Source organism: Xiphophorus maculatus, chromosome 9, assembly GCF_002775205.1.
Source record: "Xiphophorus maculatus strain JP 163 A chromosome 9, X_maculatus-5.0-male, whole genome shotgun sequence".
Taxonomy (NCBI): domain Eukaryota; kingdom Metazoa; phylum Chordata; class Actinopteri; order Cyprinodontiformes; family Poeciliidae; genus Xiphophorus; species Xiphophorus maculatus.
The window spans coordinates 14,989,733-15,003,191 of NC_036451.1; the positions used below are offsets into that span (position 1 = coordinate 14,989,733).

Below are 13,459 nucleotides of genomic sequence, written 5' to 3' on the forward strand. Positions count from 1 at the left end.
TCAGAGCTGTTAGTGGCACTGAGAAAAGCCTGGGAAAAAGCACAGAAAAAGAGTCATATTAAAAAATTAACTTTCAAAATCAACAAGATATATTTAATTTTCAAACTTAATACAATTATGCATTTGTTTGGAGGAAATATAGCATTTGCTCTAATAAAAAAAGAAAATAAATGAACACTTTAGTGCACTGTTGTAACCTAAACTAAAAAAATTTGAAAAATCTGTCCTTTAATTTGAGTACATTTATTCAAATTAAATTATGCATTCCCCACACAATGCATGTGTGGGGGAAAACAATCCCACAACAACAAATAGGCATCCATCTATCCATTTCCTATGCTGGCATAATGCATGCAGGGCCACTGCAGTCAATGTCCGATAGGCAGAGTAGACAATTCACCAGTCCACCACAACCCAGGACAAACTGTTATGTACACAAAACACTCAAAAATATATTTTTAAAAGATTTAGAGCTGAAGGCATTTTAGAGTGAACCACAACATGCATGTCTTTGGATAGTGAGAGCCCAGGCATGCATAGGGAGAACAAGCAAACTTGACCAGAGTGTTTTGGAATCTAGCAATTTCTTAGTTTCCTATTTTCCTCAAGTATAAATTTGATGTAATACAGAGATCCATTTCTCTCAGTCTCAAACTGGAAAACACAAGAAAACATATCATTCAAGTGAGGCAGGTATGAGTAAATCTTTATAAATTTGAAAACTAAATTAAAACTGAACATATCAAAATACAGTGAAAAATAAAGCTATGACAACTGAAACTGCTCCAAACTACATGCAGACACAGGTTTGTGTCCCCTAAAAATAAAAATCCAAAGCTCACACTTTTGCGCTACAACATTTTTTAAGGTAAGTGCATTTTCTCTGTCCCTGATATGGGAAAATGCATAGAAATATCAGTTGCCCGATAGACATTTCAAAAACAAAAATTCTTTTTTAAGCCCGGAAACACATTGAATGCTGCAGTTTGTTCAAAACTCTCCCATGAAAGGTACAAATAAATTTTTTGTGAATGCTTTGGACTTACCTGCTTTGCCTTCCTGGAAATTGTGATTCAGTCGTCATCACCTGAGTCACATGTAGAGACAAACCCAACCTGACCAAACTAATAAAACATTAACACAACTCATGACCTCAAGTGACAGACTGGCAGAGGTAAGAGTGCTTCTGAGATTATGACTTCTTCAAAAGCAACTTGGGAGTCAGATGTCTCAATTAGGCCACCGAGTCCTCAAGTGCCCTTAAAATACGAGGACAGGTAAACCCCACTGATGAGATGATGAGATTAAAGGTGTGGGTTACACATGTGCCGTTTGCTATAAATAAAGGCATACAACCAGTTACTGGTGTAAGACCTGGAGAGATGCGTCAAAACATCCCTGTACACGAGAGTTCATCAATCCATAGAAGAACAAACTGTATAAATAATTAATATGACAACATAATGATTTATTATTAAGACAATGTAAAACTGTAAAATAATAGTCTAACATTTTGTGGAAACTTGGTCACAGTGCTGATTTAAATCGCATGGAGAGATTGTGATACTAAACACTCTATTCATACTTGAGAAATCATCCAAAGTGACTAAATCACAACAAATATTTAGCAAATGCAATGTGATGTCCAGATAAACTATGCTATTATGTCAAAACCTAAGGGTAGCATTTTACATGTTTCTACAATTTGACAAATTTTAGTTTTTGGGCAATTATTCCCCCTTGTTTTTGACGCTATGCAGCTGGAACGGTTTTTCTTCTTACTTTTTTACTTTTGGACAGTTGTGATCTGTAACTATGGCAACAAGCTGTTTTTTTTTTTGTTTGTTTGTTTTGAGATTAATATCTCAAAACCTGAACTGCAAATCCAAATCCCAGAGGAGTCAAAAAGAAGGCTTCATGAATACAGGACAGAACTGAATAGCAGAAAGAGAAGGATGAAGTTCAAGCCAACTCTCCTCAAAATAAAAATGAGCAAAATCGTTATTCAAAAGCAGATGAGGTAGATTAGCAATGCTTGTCAACAACTGAGTCTGTCATCCAGGACATTTGGTATGAAATGTCATTCATGCTTCCCAGATATTAAGCTGTTAAAACGTCCTGACGGTCATGAGACTCTATATTAAGTCAGAGGCATTTTCAGATGCACTGTAAGACTGACTGCTACCTCACATCATTCCTATCAACTTCATCACCATCTAATTACTCTTTGATGATTCTTTAAGGACATGAGTTGTGACAATGTTTGATTCCTCTTCTGGATACATGAAGTATTTTTGAATTTAATTGAATCAAACTGATTTGAAAAGTCTTTTTTTTATCAAATTTGGTCCCATATAAAAGCACTTTTGTGAACATACATAAATAGTAGCTTTAGGAATTAGGTGGAACGTTGTCATGCAAAACATCTCTAAAATATGAATTGGTGATATAAATGACCAAAAAACATGCATGCTACAAAGCCAGGAAGAAGAGTTCAGGATTTTTCTGTGTGGTTTTTCCCCAAATAAGCAGAAATTAGGACGCCTGCCAAAACACAATTTTGTTGGATAAGCGGAGATACACTTGTGCAGACATTCCGACTCACCTCAGTTACTGTATTCATCAGGAAGAACAGAGATGACAAAGACTAATTGATTAATTGTGCAGTGCATTAATTTGCTCCTGCACTCTCATAAATCTGAGAGGACCACGGCTGGAGTTAACAGTCTTATTGGAAAGACGCGTTCCACGTACAGGATAATAAGGGAAAATAGCAGAATTAATTTGGTTTGATTAAGCGAGCCTTTCAATGGGACACAGCTTTTTCGCATGACATAATTAGAGGTCAGTTAGGGGTGGGTGGAGAGGTGAGGGTTGGGGGGATTTAGCTGTTGGCGCCAGTGCTTTGGGGGTGTGTCTGCAAGGCGTGTGTGATTTGTGTGTGTGGGTGTGTGTGTGTGTGTGTTGTTAAGGGGGTTATCCTTCCATTACACTTCTGGAACTATGTTGTGTGTCTAATGTGGTAAATTTCAATAGACTCACTCACCAGAAAACACACAGTGAAGTTCACAGGGGGGGGGCTCTTTGTGTCATTATTATCAAAACAAATGGTGACATTAAAGGCAGATTTGTGAAAGCTGCATTCCCTTTATCCGTGTGTTTCAGAAACTACTGACTTAAAACTACAGTGTGTTGTAATATCATTTATTTTGCTCTGTCACTCATCCATAAAGAGCTGATTATTTGACAAGTAATAACTGTCCTGTTCAGAGATTCTCACAACTGTACTGTGGATCTCTGCAACTCCTGTTTGTTCACTAATGTTCCCTAACCAACCTCTAAAACCACCGCAGAATAGTTGTTTTGCTGAAATTAAATTAGAAACAGGAAGGTACTGGATGTTATTTGGTAGTTTAGCAAATATAGCAAACTATATGCTCTTTTTCTTCTTCTTCACAAATATACACTACTTTGTGTTGGTCTGTCACATAAAATCAAGATAAAAATCACTGGAGGTGCTTGCAACTTGTTAAAATGTGAAAAAGTTCAGTATAAAACCTCTAGCCAAGTCTACAGATCACATGCTGGTACTAAAATTGGTCAGTTTTTGGATGAAGGTAATACTAAAATCCTTCCTTACACACATTCACACACTCGTAGCATGAACGTCTAATCTGACTGAAAAATAATCTAGAACTGGAGAGTGGATCTAAAAATAAACCTTACACTTGATTAGATTATCAAACATTTCATCAAGCATGAGCATTTTTTCTTTTCACAGCACTTCTGGTGTTGCTAGTAAGTATTTAGTAGGATTTGCAAAAGATAATGTACCCAAAGCCGGTCAAAAGAGGGCCTCCATGATGCCACTAAATGTTTTACTCACATTTTGCAACATTAACCTCACAAAAACATGTTCCTATTAATGAAGTGTTGCATTTTACACAACTAATTATCATGGTCTCATTGACAAATTCTCATTCTAAGACAATATTTTCTGCAGAAATGGTATAATTACAGTATAAGTGCAATTATGTGTTTAAAGAAATTCATCTTTCTGCATTGGATTAGTGGAATACAGACTGTTGTTACAGATTCCCTGGTTTTCAGGTTTTCAGCTATTTTCTCTGAAGCATCAATCTTTAGTCAATTTGATTTTATTTTATCTTTTACTTAAAATGTTTCTGCATTTTGAGCAATTATGCAATAATCAAAATCACCCAGCTCTAACACCATTCATCCTGCTCAAAGTTCAAGTAGATCACTGCGTGGTTTCGGAGGGGTGTAGTATCAGATTTTAAAGTGGATCAGGTGCGCCCTCTATATTTCACACCTGCAAATTACAAGGATCTCAATAGCCAACTTGATTTTGTATAAAATTTGTTTACATCCCGTGGGGAAAAAAAACATTAACTGATAGTCCTCTTATTGCAAATCGATAGGAGTAAAACATTTTTAGTCCCAGACATGTTATGTAGAGATATAAATAAATGAAATTTAAAAAAAAATCGCACATCTGCTAAACTGGATGGATTGATTTAACATTTGTTGTACATTCAATTCAGCTTTGGGTCTTGTGTTTTTGTGGTAGAGGTGAGTTTTATTCTCGAGTTTATTTTGTTTTATAAAGTTATAAGATCTCTTCAGTCCATACCACAGAACTAAGCCAATCTTTTGACCTGCAGAAAAAAAAACAAGATTAAAATCATGGCCATGACTTAATGATAACATTAATTAGTATCATTATTATTGACAATAATGGGCAAATCCGATCTCATTTTGGTTTAATTCAATCTGGGAATTAATTATAATCACATTCTTCAGACAGTTGCGATTAGCAATATCACCAGAGGGGCTCCATACAGAAAAACACTAAATACTTCAAAGGACATATGACATAATAGTGTAGCATCAAATCCTGGTTTTGGTTTTACTGAATCTGTGCTTCTTTTGACACAAATACGCATAAAAACTGATTGATATACTGGAAACATGATGAAATTGTCTCAGAACTGACATTTTTTTAAAATTATATTTCATTCAGGATTTATAGTTTCTGCAATAAAAGTAAACTTACCAAGCCAAAAATGATACACGAACTGTTGCAGATGGAATCCTGTAACCATGGCAGCACCCGACTGTAACGAGAGGTGGCGCTGTCGCAACGGAAATACTACCCGGAAGTAAGATGAAATACTTGCGCGGGAAATATTTTAAATACGTGTATGTTATTATTATTGTCAGGATAGTCAGTGGAGAAAAGATCGCTTTCTAGGTAGATGGAAAGCAGTCTTATAAATGTAAGCCAGCAAAAACTTTACACGACTCAAGCAAGTTAAAGGAGGTTCCTAGTTGTTGCTAATTTTAGCTAGCAGAGAATAGTTAGCAATTAGGATGGCGGATAGAAATCTGGTGAAAGAGCTGAAACGCTGGGCTACAGAGGAATTTAATCTGCCTCCCGACAGCCTACCTAATGAAAGCTATTTAAAAACGTAAGTTGCATTCTGAATTACAAAATATGAGACACGTCTTTATTGGCAGTCTTCACGTAATCTATTTTTTCCCCCTAGGCTTTGTGTTGGGACTGGGAAGTCAATATGGACGTACATGATCCAACATGTTTTCCAACAGAGGTCAGTCTGTTTTCCTTTTTGATGATTTACTTTGATTCTTGCAAGCCTCAAGCATTTTGACATATCGTAATGAGCGCCTCTTGTTACCTTTCTGCAATGTGTTAAAGACTTGTGATGGATTTTCTGTTTTTCAAGGAATGTGAGGATCATGCGAGGCAATCTTCAGTGGTATCCTTTCCTGGCTTTGACCTAGTACACTTATAGCAAGGTATTTGGGAAAACGAATACATTTTTATTTGTTTTACACCCACGAAAACTCAGCTTCATACCATTAATAATGATTATTTACAAAAACTCCGACCAAAGTGGATATTTGAGAATATTTGTGTTTGCGACAAATAATGCACCGATATATTCACACAATTCCCAGTCTACATTGTTTTGTATTTTATTAACTCTATATTTGATTACGCTATTCAAAAGTAGTGCAACATATTTTTCTGTCCACACTAATGAACCTCCTGGCTCCATGTTTAACTCTTAACAGGAAGTCGTGGTTGTTTTGAAGGATTCTGATTGGCTGGCAAAGCTTTTAGGTTTTCGTTACACTGGCCCAGTGCGTTTGGCGTGTTTAAAACAACGCGCAGTAGGAAATTTGTGCGGGTTCATGTGGATAAAAATCGTTGATAATTTGTCAACAATGACATTAAGCCATAATATCTAAGCATAATTTGGTCTAAGGTTTTTATGGCACAATAACCTTGGGAAAAAAAATTCATAATTCTGCTATTTATTTACACAAAAATGTATAGAATAACACTGAATACAACAAGCTGACAGAGAACTCTTTGGCCTCATTTGCCACATTAAAGTGTAGGAACTCTGTAGTGGATTGGTAAGGTTTTGACTTATTCTTTCTTTACTTTTATAAAACTTCATGAAGTGTGGTGCACATTTACAGATTATCAACAGTGCCTTTCTCTTGGCAGTCCTGTAAATCTGTGTGTTACTTACTGTGTTTGTTGGCAATTTCCTTCACCTTGCGATCATTAAAGGTACAAGACACTACAAGACAAAGAGGTAGGCTTCACCTTTTCCTTCTCCCAGCATGTCCAATTCATTACACCATCAGTGGAATTTCAGCATGGTTTCTGGTGTATTATTTATGTGTTCAGTTGATGCAATCTGAAAGCCAAAGTGAGGCAGCAAAGCGCAAAGAGCTTCAGACGAAGATAGAACAGCTGAGGCATGAGATCAGTCACCTGGACTCCCAGATCAGGGGAACAGAAGAACAAATGGCAACACAAGGTTTGTCCTTCCTATGGTGTATGCACATCAAGGAGGAATCAATGTAAATTTACATTATGTTATTTTAAGTTGAGGAATTGTTTGCTGACCAATGTAAATGGAGATTAATGAAGAAAATGTGACAATATTGTCACCGACATAAAATTTGGGCTTAAAGTAGAAGCAGGTAAGGAGTATGATGAGCTACTGAATAAACATTAAACCGTAATAATAAGCCACATTTTCCTCAACCTTGTCTTAATTTTCCTACATCACTGTGTTCCTATCATTACCTGAGAGCCTCTTGATTGCTGACATCTCTCAGGTGTTGGCATAACAGCAAAGATTGACCATGTTTAACTGTGGCTATTATAACCTACCAAATATTTTCTCTTTAGGCTTACAATTGTAATATTACACACTTTTGTATTGTACAGATGTTTGCGAGTTCAAATGTTGTGCTGCTACAGGTAAACGTGTTTCATTGTATTTTCTTTTAAATAACAATATTGTGCTAAACAATACTTCCACTGCTAATTGTAGAGCAATCTATCAATCGCATCTGGGTCCAAATCGAGGAGAACCAGACCCGGGAACTGCTTCTGAAGGCTTTCAGACAGCGCAGCGTCTCCAACCGTAAGGTTCTCTCTGACGATGTGCAAAAGATAAACTACCACTGCCTGGTGCTGGAGCAGATGGCTAGGTACTCAAAAATCCTTTTAAATAATAGACATGATTACAAATATTTTAAAAATATCTGTCATTATCATCTTGCTGTATTGCAGGGAAGCTGAGACTGAAGTGCTGTTTGGCGATGAGCCCTCCAACCTCAACTCAAAGGCTGTGGCAGTACCTCAAGTCCTGGTAGGAGCTGCAGAAATTTGGTTATATTTTTTTATCAAATATACATTATCCGATACACTATTGCACAGACAGGTGAATAAAAAAAACAAAATAGAGAATTTAAAATTATATTGGAAAATTTAATGTGCAGATTTTAATCTCATTTTCTGTTTGAAGAAAATTTCCTTTAACCTTTTTTGTTTGTCAGCGTGAGCTGAGAGAGCTGAGTGAAGACAGAGTCCACTTCTTTCAATGCTTACAGGAGAGCGAAGCGAAAACTCAACATTCTGCACCCAAAAGGTAACAACTATTATCAGATCAGACTTTTTTTTAAGCTATAACTTTTCACTTATTTACTGGATTGTTGTCTAATTCTAGCATGGCTCGTGAGCAAAGGACGGCTGTGTTTCAGTACTGGCTCAATACTGCTGAGGTTGGTGCATTTAGGGTCTTCTGGTTTGTGGAAACTAAGTTGATATTTTTAAGATAAATTCTCTTCAAAATGATTTACCTTTTTATGAAAAGGCTGTTTTCTGTTATTTCATCAGGAAGTGTTGAGCAGTTACCCTCCTAGCCATGTCCTCTCAGCGCTGCAGCATCTAGCTGTGACAGAGCAGAAGGCTCTGCAGGACCAACTAGCTTCTTTGGATGTGGCGCAGGACGTAGCGGCTCTACGGTAAGAGAAACTTCACATTGTTTTAATGGGTTTTGTTCACATTGGCAGTATTTAGTGACAGAGTTATCGTCCCCATACAGATTCCGATTTGAAAGCGATCACCTTTTGGATATTTCCGCAGAGGAGTGTGATGAGCTACCGCCTGTTCAGACTCTCCTAGAGGTGTGAAACCTTCACTGACATTTAGTCTTGTTTTTGTGTGTGAGTGAGTTCTGCTCTATTACATGTTGGATTTTATTCATACTCCTTGTTTCAGGCTGCTTGGGTTGAGGTGCAGCAGAGTTTCACAGAGCTGTCCCGGACTCGCTCCAGAATCCAACAGCTCAAAACTCTGTTGAAGTCTCATAAGGCAGAGGCTGAGCTGGAAGTGTCCGGTATTGCAGATGAGAACCTCAATAAAAGCTTAGCACTGTAAGTCCAACAATTGAATAGGAAAAAAAGTGTTATTGTTTAATCAAGTTCCTGTAATTTGAGTGCCAAATAATCTGTGAATTTTGATTGTTTTAATTTACCGTGCTTAGTTCAAATGTCATCTCTAAATTGTTTATAGGTCAACACTGGAGGTGGAGCTGCAGTGTGTGATGCAGGCAGCCGCTCGGGATCACATCAGAGAGCGCTGTATTCAGCTTGACCAGCATGCCAGAAACCGTCAGGAGGCATTAAGGAGTCTTCGTAGCCAGTGGCAGAGCATTCTGGACTTCAGGGAACTAGTGGTGAGAATTAATACTAAATGCACAACATTTTTATTTATTGGGCAAAATGGCTTAAAAATAAAATCAGACTGTTTTATATAAAACCAAATCTGGCTTTCAGAAGAAATTACAAATGGCGAGAAATATTTTCTAAAACCTGTTTTTATTTCCATCATCCCTTCAGGGAGTCAATCTGAATTCAAAGTGCAAATAAATGAAAGATGTTAAAACATGCTTGTTAAACAAGATAATAGACCCTGGGTGGACCGACATCAATCTGAACTACGGAAACTCCAAAGTGTGTATTGGTGGGGGAAAAAAATCCAGATTTTCCAAAATTAAATCTTCGTTGAAAAAAATCTGTAAAATCGGTTTATTCCCCAGGTTTATTGGTTTCACTTTTTCAAGATGCCATAAACATATCTGGTGTCTATTGTTTCTCTGCAGGCTCTAAGACAGGAGCAGTTACGAGGTCTGATTAAGGGGAACTCGTCAGCTAAGACGCAGCTGATCAGTGTTCACAGAGAGGTCTGAATCTAATCCTTTAGTCTATTTATTACAAAATACTGTAAATGACTGAACTACTCTTGGAACATTTCTCTTTTTATATTGATGTATGCTTATGGTCATGTTTTCCATGACCATGTTTTCTTTTTTCCTTCAGTTGCAGGAATTTATCGAGGAAAAGCTTGTGCCACAGTTTGAAGACGTAATTGGCGCAGCCAACAATCTCCGAAACTCTGTTTATAAGGAGGCCAAACAGTTTGGAACAGTTTCACTTCTTGCTCTGGACCACAGGACCACAGATGGGTAAAAACACATTTGGTGACATCTACAGAATGCAGACCTGAAGCAATTTTGAAAGTATCCAAGAATATGCACTTGAAATGGGAAGCTGAGTTTATTGAGTTTGATTGTGTTTGAGAGAAATTGTAGTTACACAGAAGAGGGTACAATAATACACAAAAAAACCTTCTCTTAAAAAATGGTACATTTGTAAATTTAGCAATGCATGACTGAAAGTAATACAGTGTCTTGCAAAGTACTTTGTACTTTATAAGTATTCATGAGTTTGAAAGATTTTTTTTTGTAGGTTTATCTTGCACTGTAGTTACACCTGTAAATCTGTTGGGTTATGTCTTCAGTCTTTGCACATCTAGGTATTGAAATTCTTGTGCATTATTATTGGTAAAATAGCTCAAAGTCAGATTAGACAAAGCCCATCTGTCAACAGCGTTTTTAAAGTCTTGCTCAGATTCTCAATAGGACTTATGTTGGGACTTTGTCTTGACCAAGCACTTGTACATATTTTCTAACAAACATGTGGGACTTCACAGAACAGATGTATTAAGATCACTAGCCTGCATACAGATGGACTCAGTTAACGTAAAAGGCTGTTCCTGATGGGAGTTGCTTTCATAGGATTTTATTTAGGAGTCTCAGTAAAGATGAATAGATACATATACATGCCACGCTTTTCAATGAATACTCAATGTGAAGCACTGTACATGATAAAAACTGGTTGGTATTGGGATGAAGTTCACTTTATTTTGTTCCCTTCTCTTTTCAGAATGCACAGAGTTCCTGCGTCGTGGTTGTCCATTCACCGCCTGCAGGCCTCAAACTTCAGAAGCCTGCGTGAGAGCCTGGAGTTCCCTCTGTATAGAGTGAGTATTGGGAGGTTAAATGGTTTAGGCTTTTCATCAATTTTTATTTAACAGACTCATGGTCCACATAGATGTAAAAAAAAAAAAAAAAACAGACACACCTTCTGTTGCAAAATGGGGAGAGAAAAAAAGGTAACCAAAAGTATTTGTTTGTTCTTGTGGAAATGGAAGTTTCAGGTAAACCACTTTGAGGATGTTTGGATCCACTTTGCTAATTTATGACTTAATATTGAACTTGGTTATATTATCTTGGGTAAGTCCAAACACTAAAGAAGAAAATGTGTAATCTTTAGTGTCTTGGATACTGTAATCTGTGTCACGGGGTGACACCTAAGGCAGTGAGAATTCATTCAATAAGTTGAATATTTTGTAGCCATGGATCAGGGGATACTTGTAACACCTGGTATATAATATCCAAAAAATATTGCTTTCCTAGTAGTCCTGCAGCAAAGATATATTCTGCATCCCTGAGTTAATTATTTTTCAGGGAACAAGTTATAAAATTTCAGTATTATGGGTTGCTAATTATCCCTAAAAATAGTCAAAATACTACCAGGAGTAATAAACTAATACGCCATTGTTAAGGTACTGTGTATGGCTTGTTTGTTTAAGGTATGGAACAGAGTCTCGGACAAAATGGCAACAATAGAGTACAAAATGGGTTTAAAAACTAGTAAAAGGGTAAACCGGACTGAAACTATAAAAATACGAAAAAACAGCAACACAATAAATCTATTTATAACAGTAACAAACTGTTGGCTCCTCCTTAAATATTCTCAGATTTAATTTTTTAGAGGCTAAGGTTTCATTAAAGACTTCTAAGTTGTTTCCTCACATTTTTTTGATTGAATGTGATTTAGACTTTTACTATGTTTTTTTTTTTTTTTTTCATGCCTATGCTTCAGGCTCCAGAGGAGTTGTGTTTCCAGTTGCTGTCCCAGCAGCTTGAGCTGCGTTTTCTCCGGGAGTTGCTGCAGCTTTACTCGGCCACGCTGCAGAAAGTAGAGAAGGACTCTGAACTACTGCATGCATCTGATCAAAAAGGTATGAGAGGAAATTGAAAACAGACAGCTCTTCTTAGATTTTTTTTTATAAAAGCTGGATGTAATAGGGAATTTTATGTTTAGCTGGAAAAACTTACAATATGTTTAATAAAAGGGTTTTTGTTTTTCTCTTTTTAAATCCCAGCTTTGCTGTCCAAAGTCAGGGAGGCAGATCAAAAGCTCCTAAAGTCTTTGCTGCCAAGAGCCAGAGGTCTCACCAACCACTGCGCTCAGGGTCTTTCTTACGGAGCTCAAGTCAAGACCGCCATCTCTTACTGGTGAGGTATACTTCTGGAGTACATAGCTGACTTTAAAGTTCTTTTTTTAATAAATACTCATAACAATAATAACCATTTTTAACCTACTTGTGCTTTCAAAATGTCTTTGTTCTCCCAGTAATGTCCTTCCTCCATTAGATAGCTTTGCAGTATGTTTGTTACCTAAATCACATGTACGGTAAAAATCAAAGCCACAGGCTGTCAATCCAACAGCATTTTACTAATAACCCGTTACATTTTTCCCCAATAACATCGTCATAACCACTTTCAGATCGTAGCTGCAAAGTGCAATATATTTAATACACCCTTAAATATTCAGTTATAACATTCAAATGTTTACACTGGCTTGGTCTGACTTTCACACCTCTATGTTCTACTCATGCTATATTGTTCCTTTCTCTATGCATATTGTATCTGTAAACTAACCATTTGGTTTCCATGCACTTTGCTGCAGATCAGTTCCTTTCTTTTCATAATTAGAGGGTTGAAATTTGACTGAATATCATAATCTAAAAACTTTATATCATATTGTTTATCCCATTCAGTCCATTTAGCATTTACATGTTGTATATTGTAAGTAGAACGTAACAAACAACAATTTGCAGAAATTTTTATTTTGTACTTGGAAATTGGGCCTGAGACACAAGTCTACAAATGCACAACCAGCCAATCCAGAACAATAGGTTTGCCCAGTTTGACAATCAAATTTTAATGCTTTATAATTTTTATTTCTTATCTACTGGATGATTTATTTTTCCACATGTATTAGTAAGGTGACACTAGTATTTATCTATGTCTTACGATGTGCTTTTTCTATTGAATTGGTTTTCTTACTTTCCCTTTGCAGCTCATTGTACATAACCATAATAATCTGTTTTGGTATTTTCAAACATGTAGGTGGGACAAACCAGCCCAGCATGTTCTGCCTGAGCTCAGCAAAGGAGGACTGACTTTCCAACAGTGGCTTCAGATATGGAAACTTAAAGCAAAAGCTTCATAGTTTATACCCCAAGGGTTTAAAACACAACTGAGCGCTTTAGTCACCTTTCAAATACATTATTACATTGTTAGTTAAAAAACTCTGAAATGTAATTAAATTCTTGTTTGCTTTTCCTTTGTATTTTACAGATGCCTTGTTACGCTTAACACTTGTCATGTTTAAATCAGACATTAAAAAACGCATTTTGAAAACATTTGTCTTCGTTTTTTAAATGATCCAACCCAGTTTGTGTAGGAATGCCTTCGCTGTTGAGCTCAAACAGGCTGAAGATCGATACATTTTGATCTTGTGCTTTTTGAATTCGCATCAATTGCATACACGTACTGTAATATTGGTGTACCTTGTATGCAGAGCTTCGTTCTTGCAGTTTTATTTCCAATGTGAGTGAGTATGTGGCTGT

At 36.7% G+C, this 13,459-nt stretch overlaps 1 protein-coding gene across 1 annotated transcript; it reads left to right on the forward strand.

Annotated features, from left to right (window-relative positions):
• The first annotated feature begins 5,183 nt into the window (after positions 1–5,183).
• On the forward strand, positions 5,184–13,245 carry haus5 (HAUS augmin like complex subunit 5). The gene is made up of 19 exons (XM_005800525.3): positions 5,184–5,492; positions 5,571–5,633; positions 5,769–5,801; positions 6,629–6,653; positions 6,749–6,881; positions 7,404–7,563; positions 7,646–7,724; positions 7,912–8,003; positions 8,082–8,136; positions 8,252–8,379; positions 8,460–8,541; positions 8,636–8,790; positions 8,930–9,092; positions 9,519–9,599; positions 9,736–9,881; positions 10,642–10,738; positions 11,644–11,782; positions 11,927–12,059; positions 12,957–13,245. Exons 1-19 carry the CDS (start codon positions 5,395–5,397, stop codon positions 13,057–13,059), a joined length of 1,965 nt encoding a protein of 654 aa, XP_005800582.2. The 5' UTR covers positions 5,184–5,394; the 3' UTR covers positions 13,060–13,245.
• The last annotated feature ends 214 nt before the right edge of the window (positions 13,246–13,459 follow it).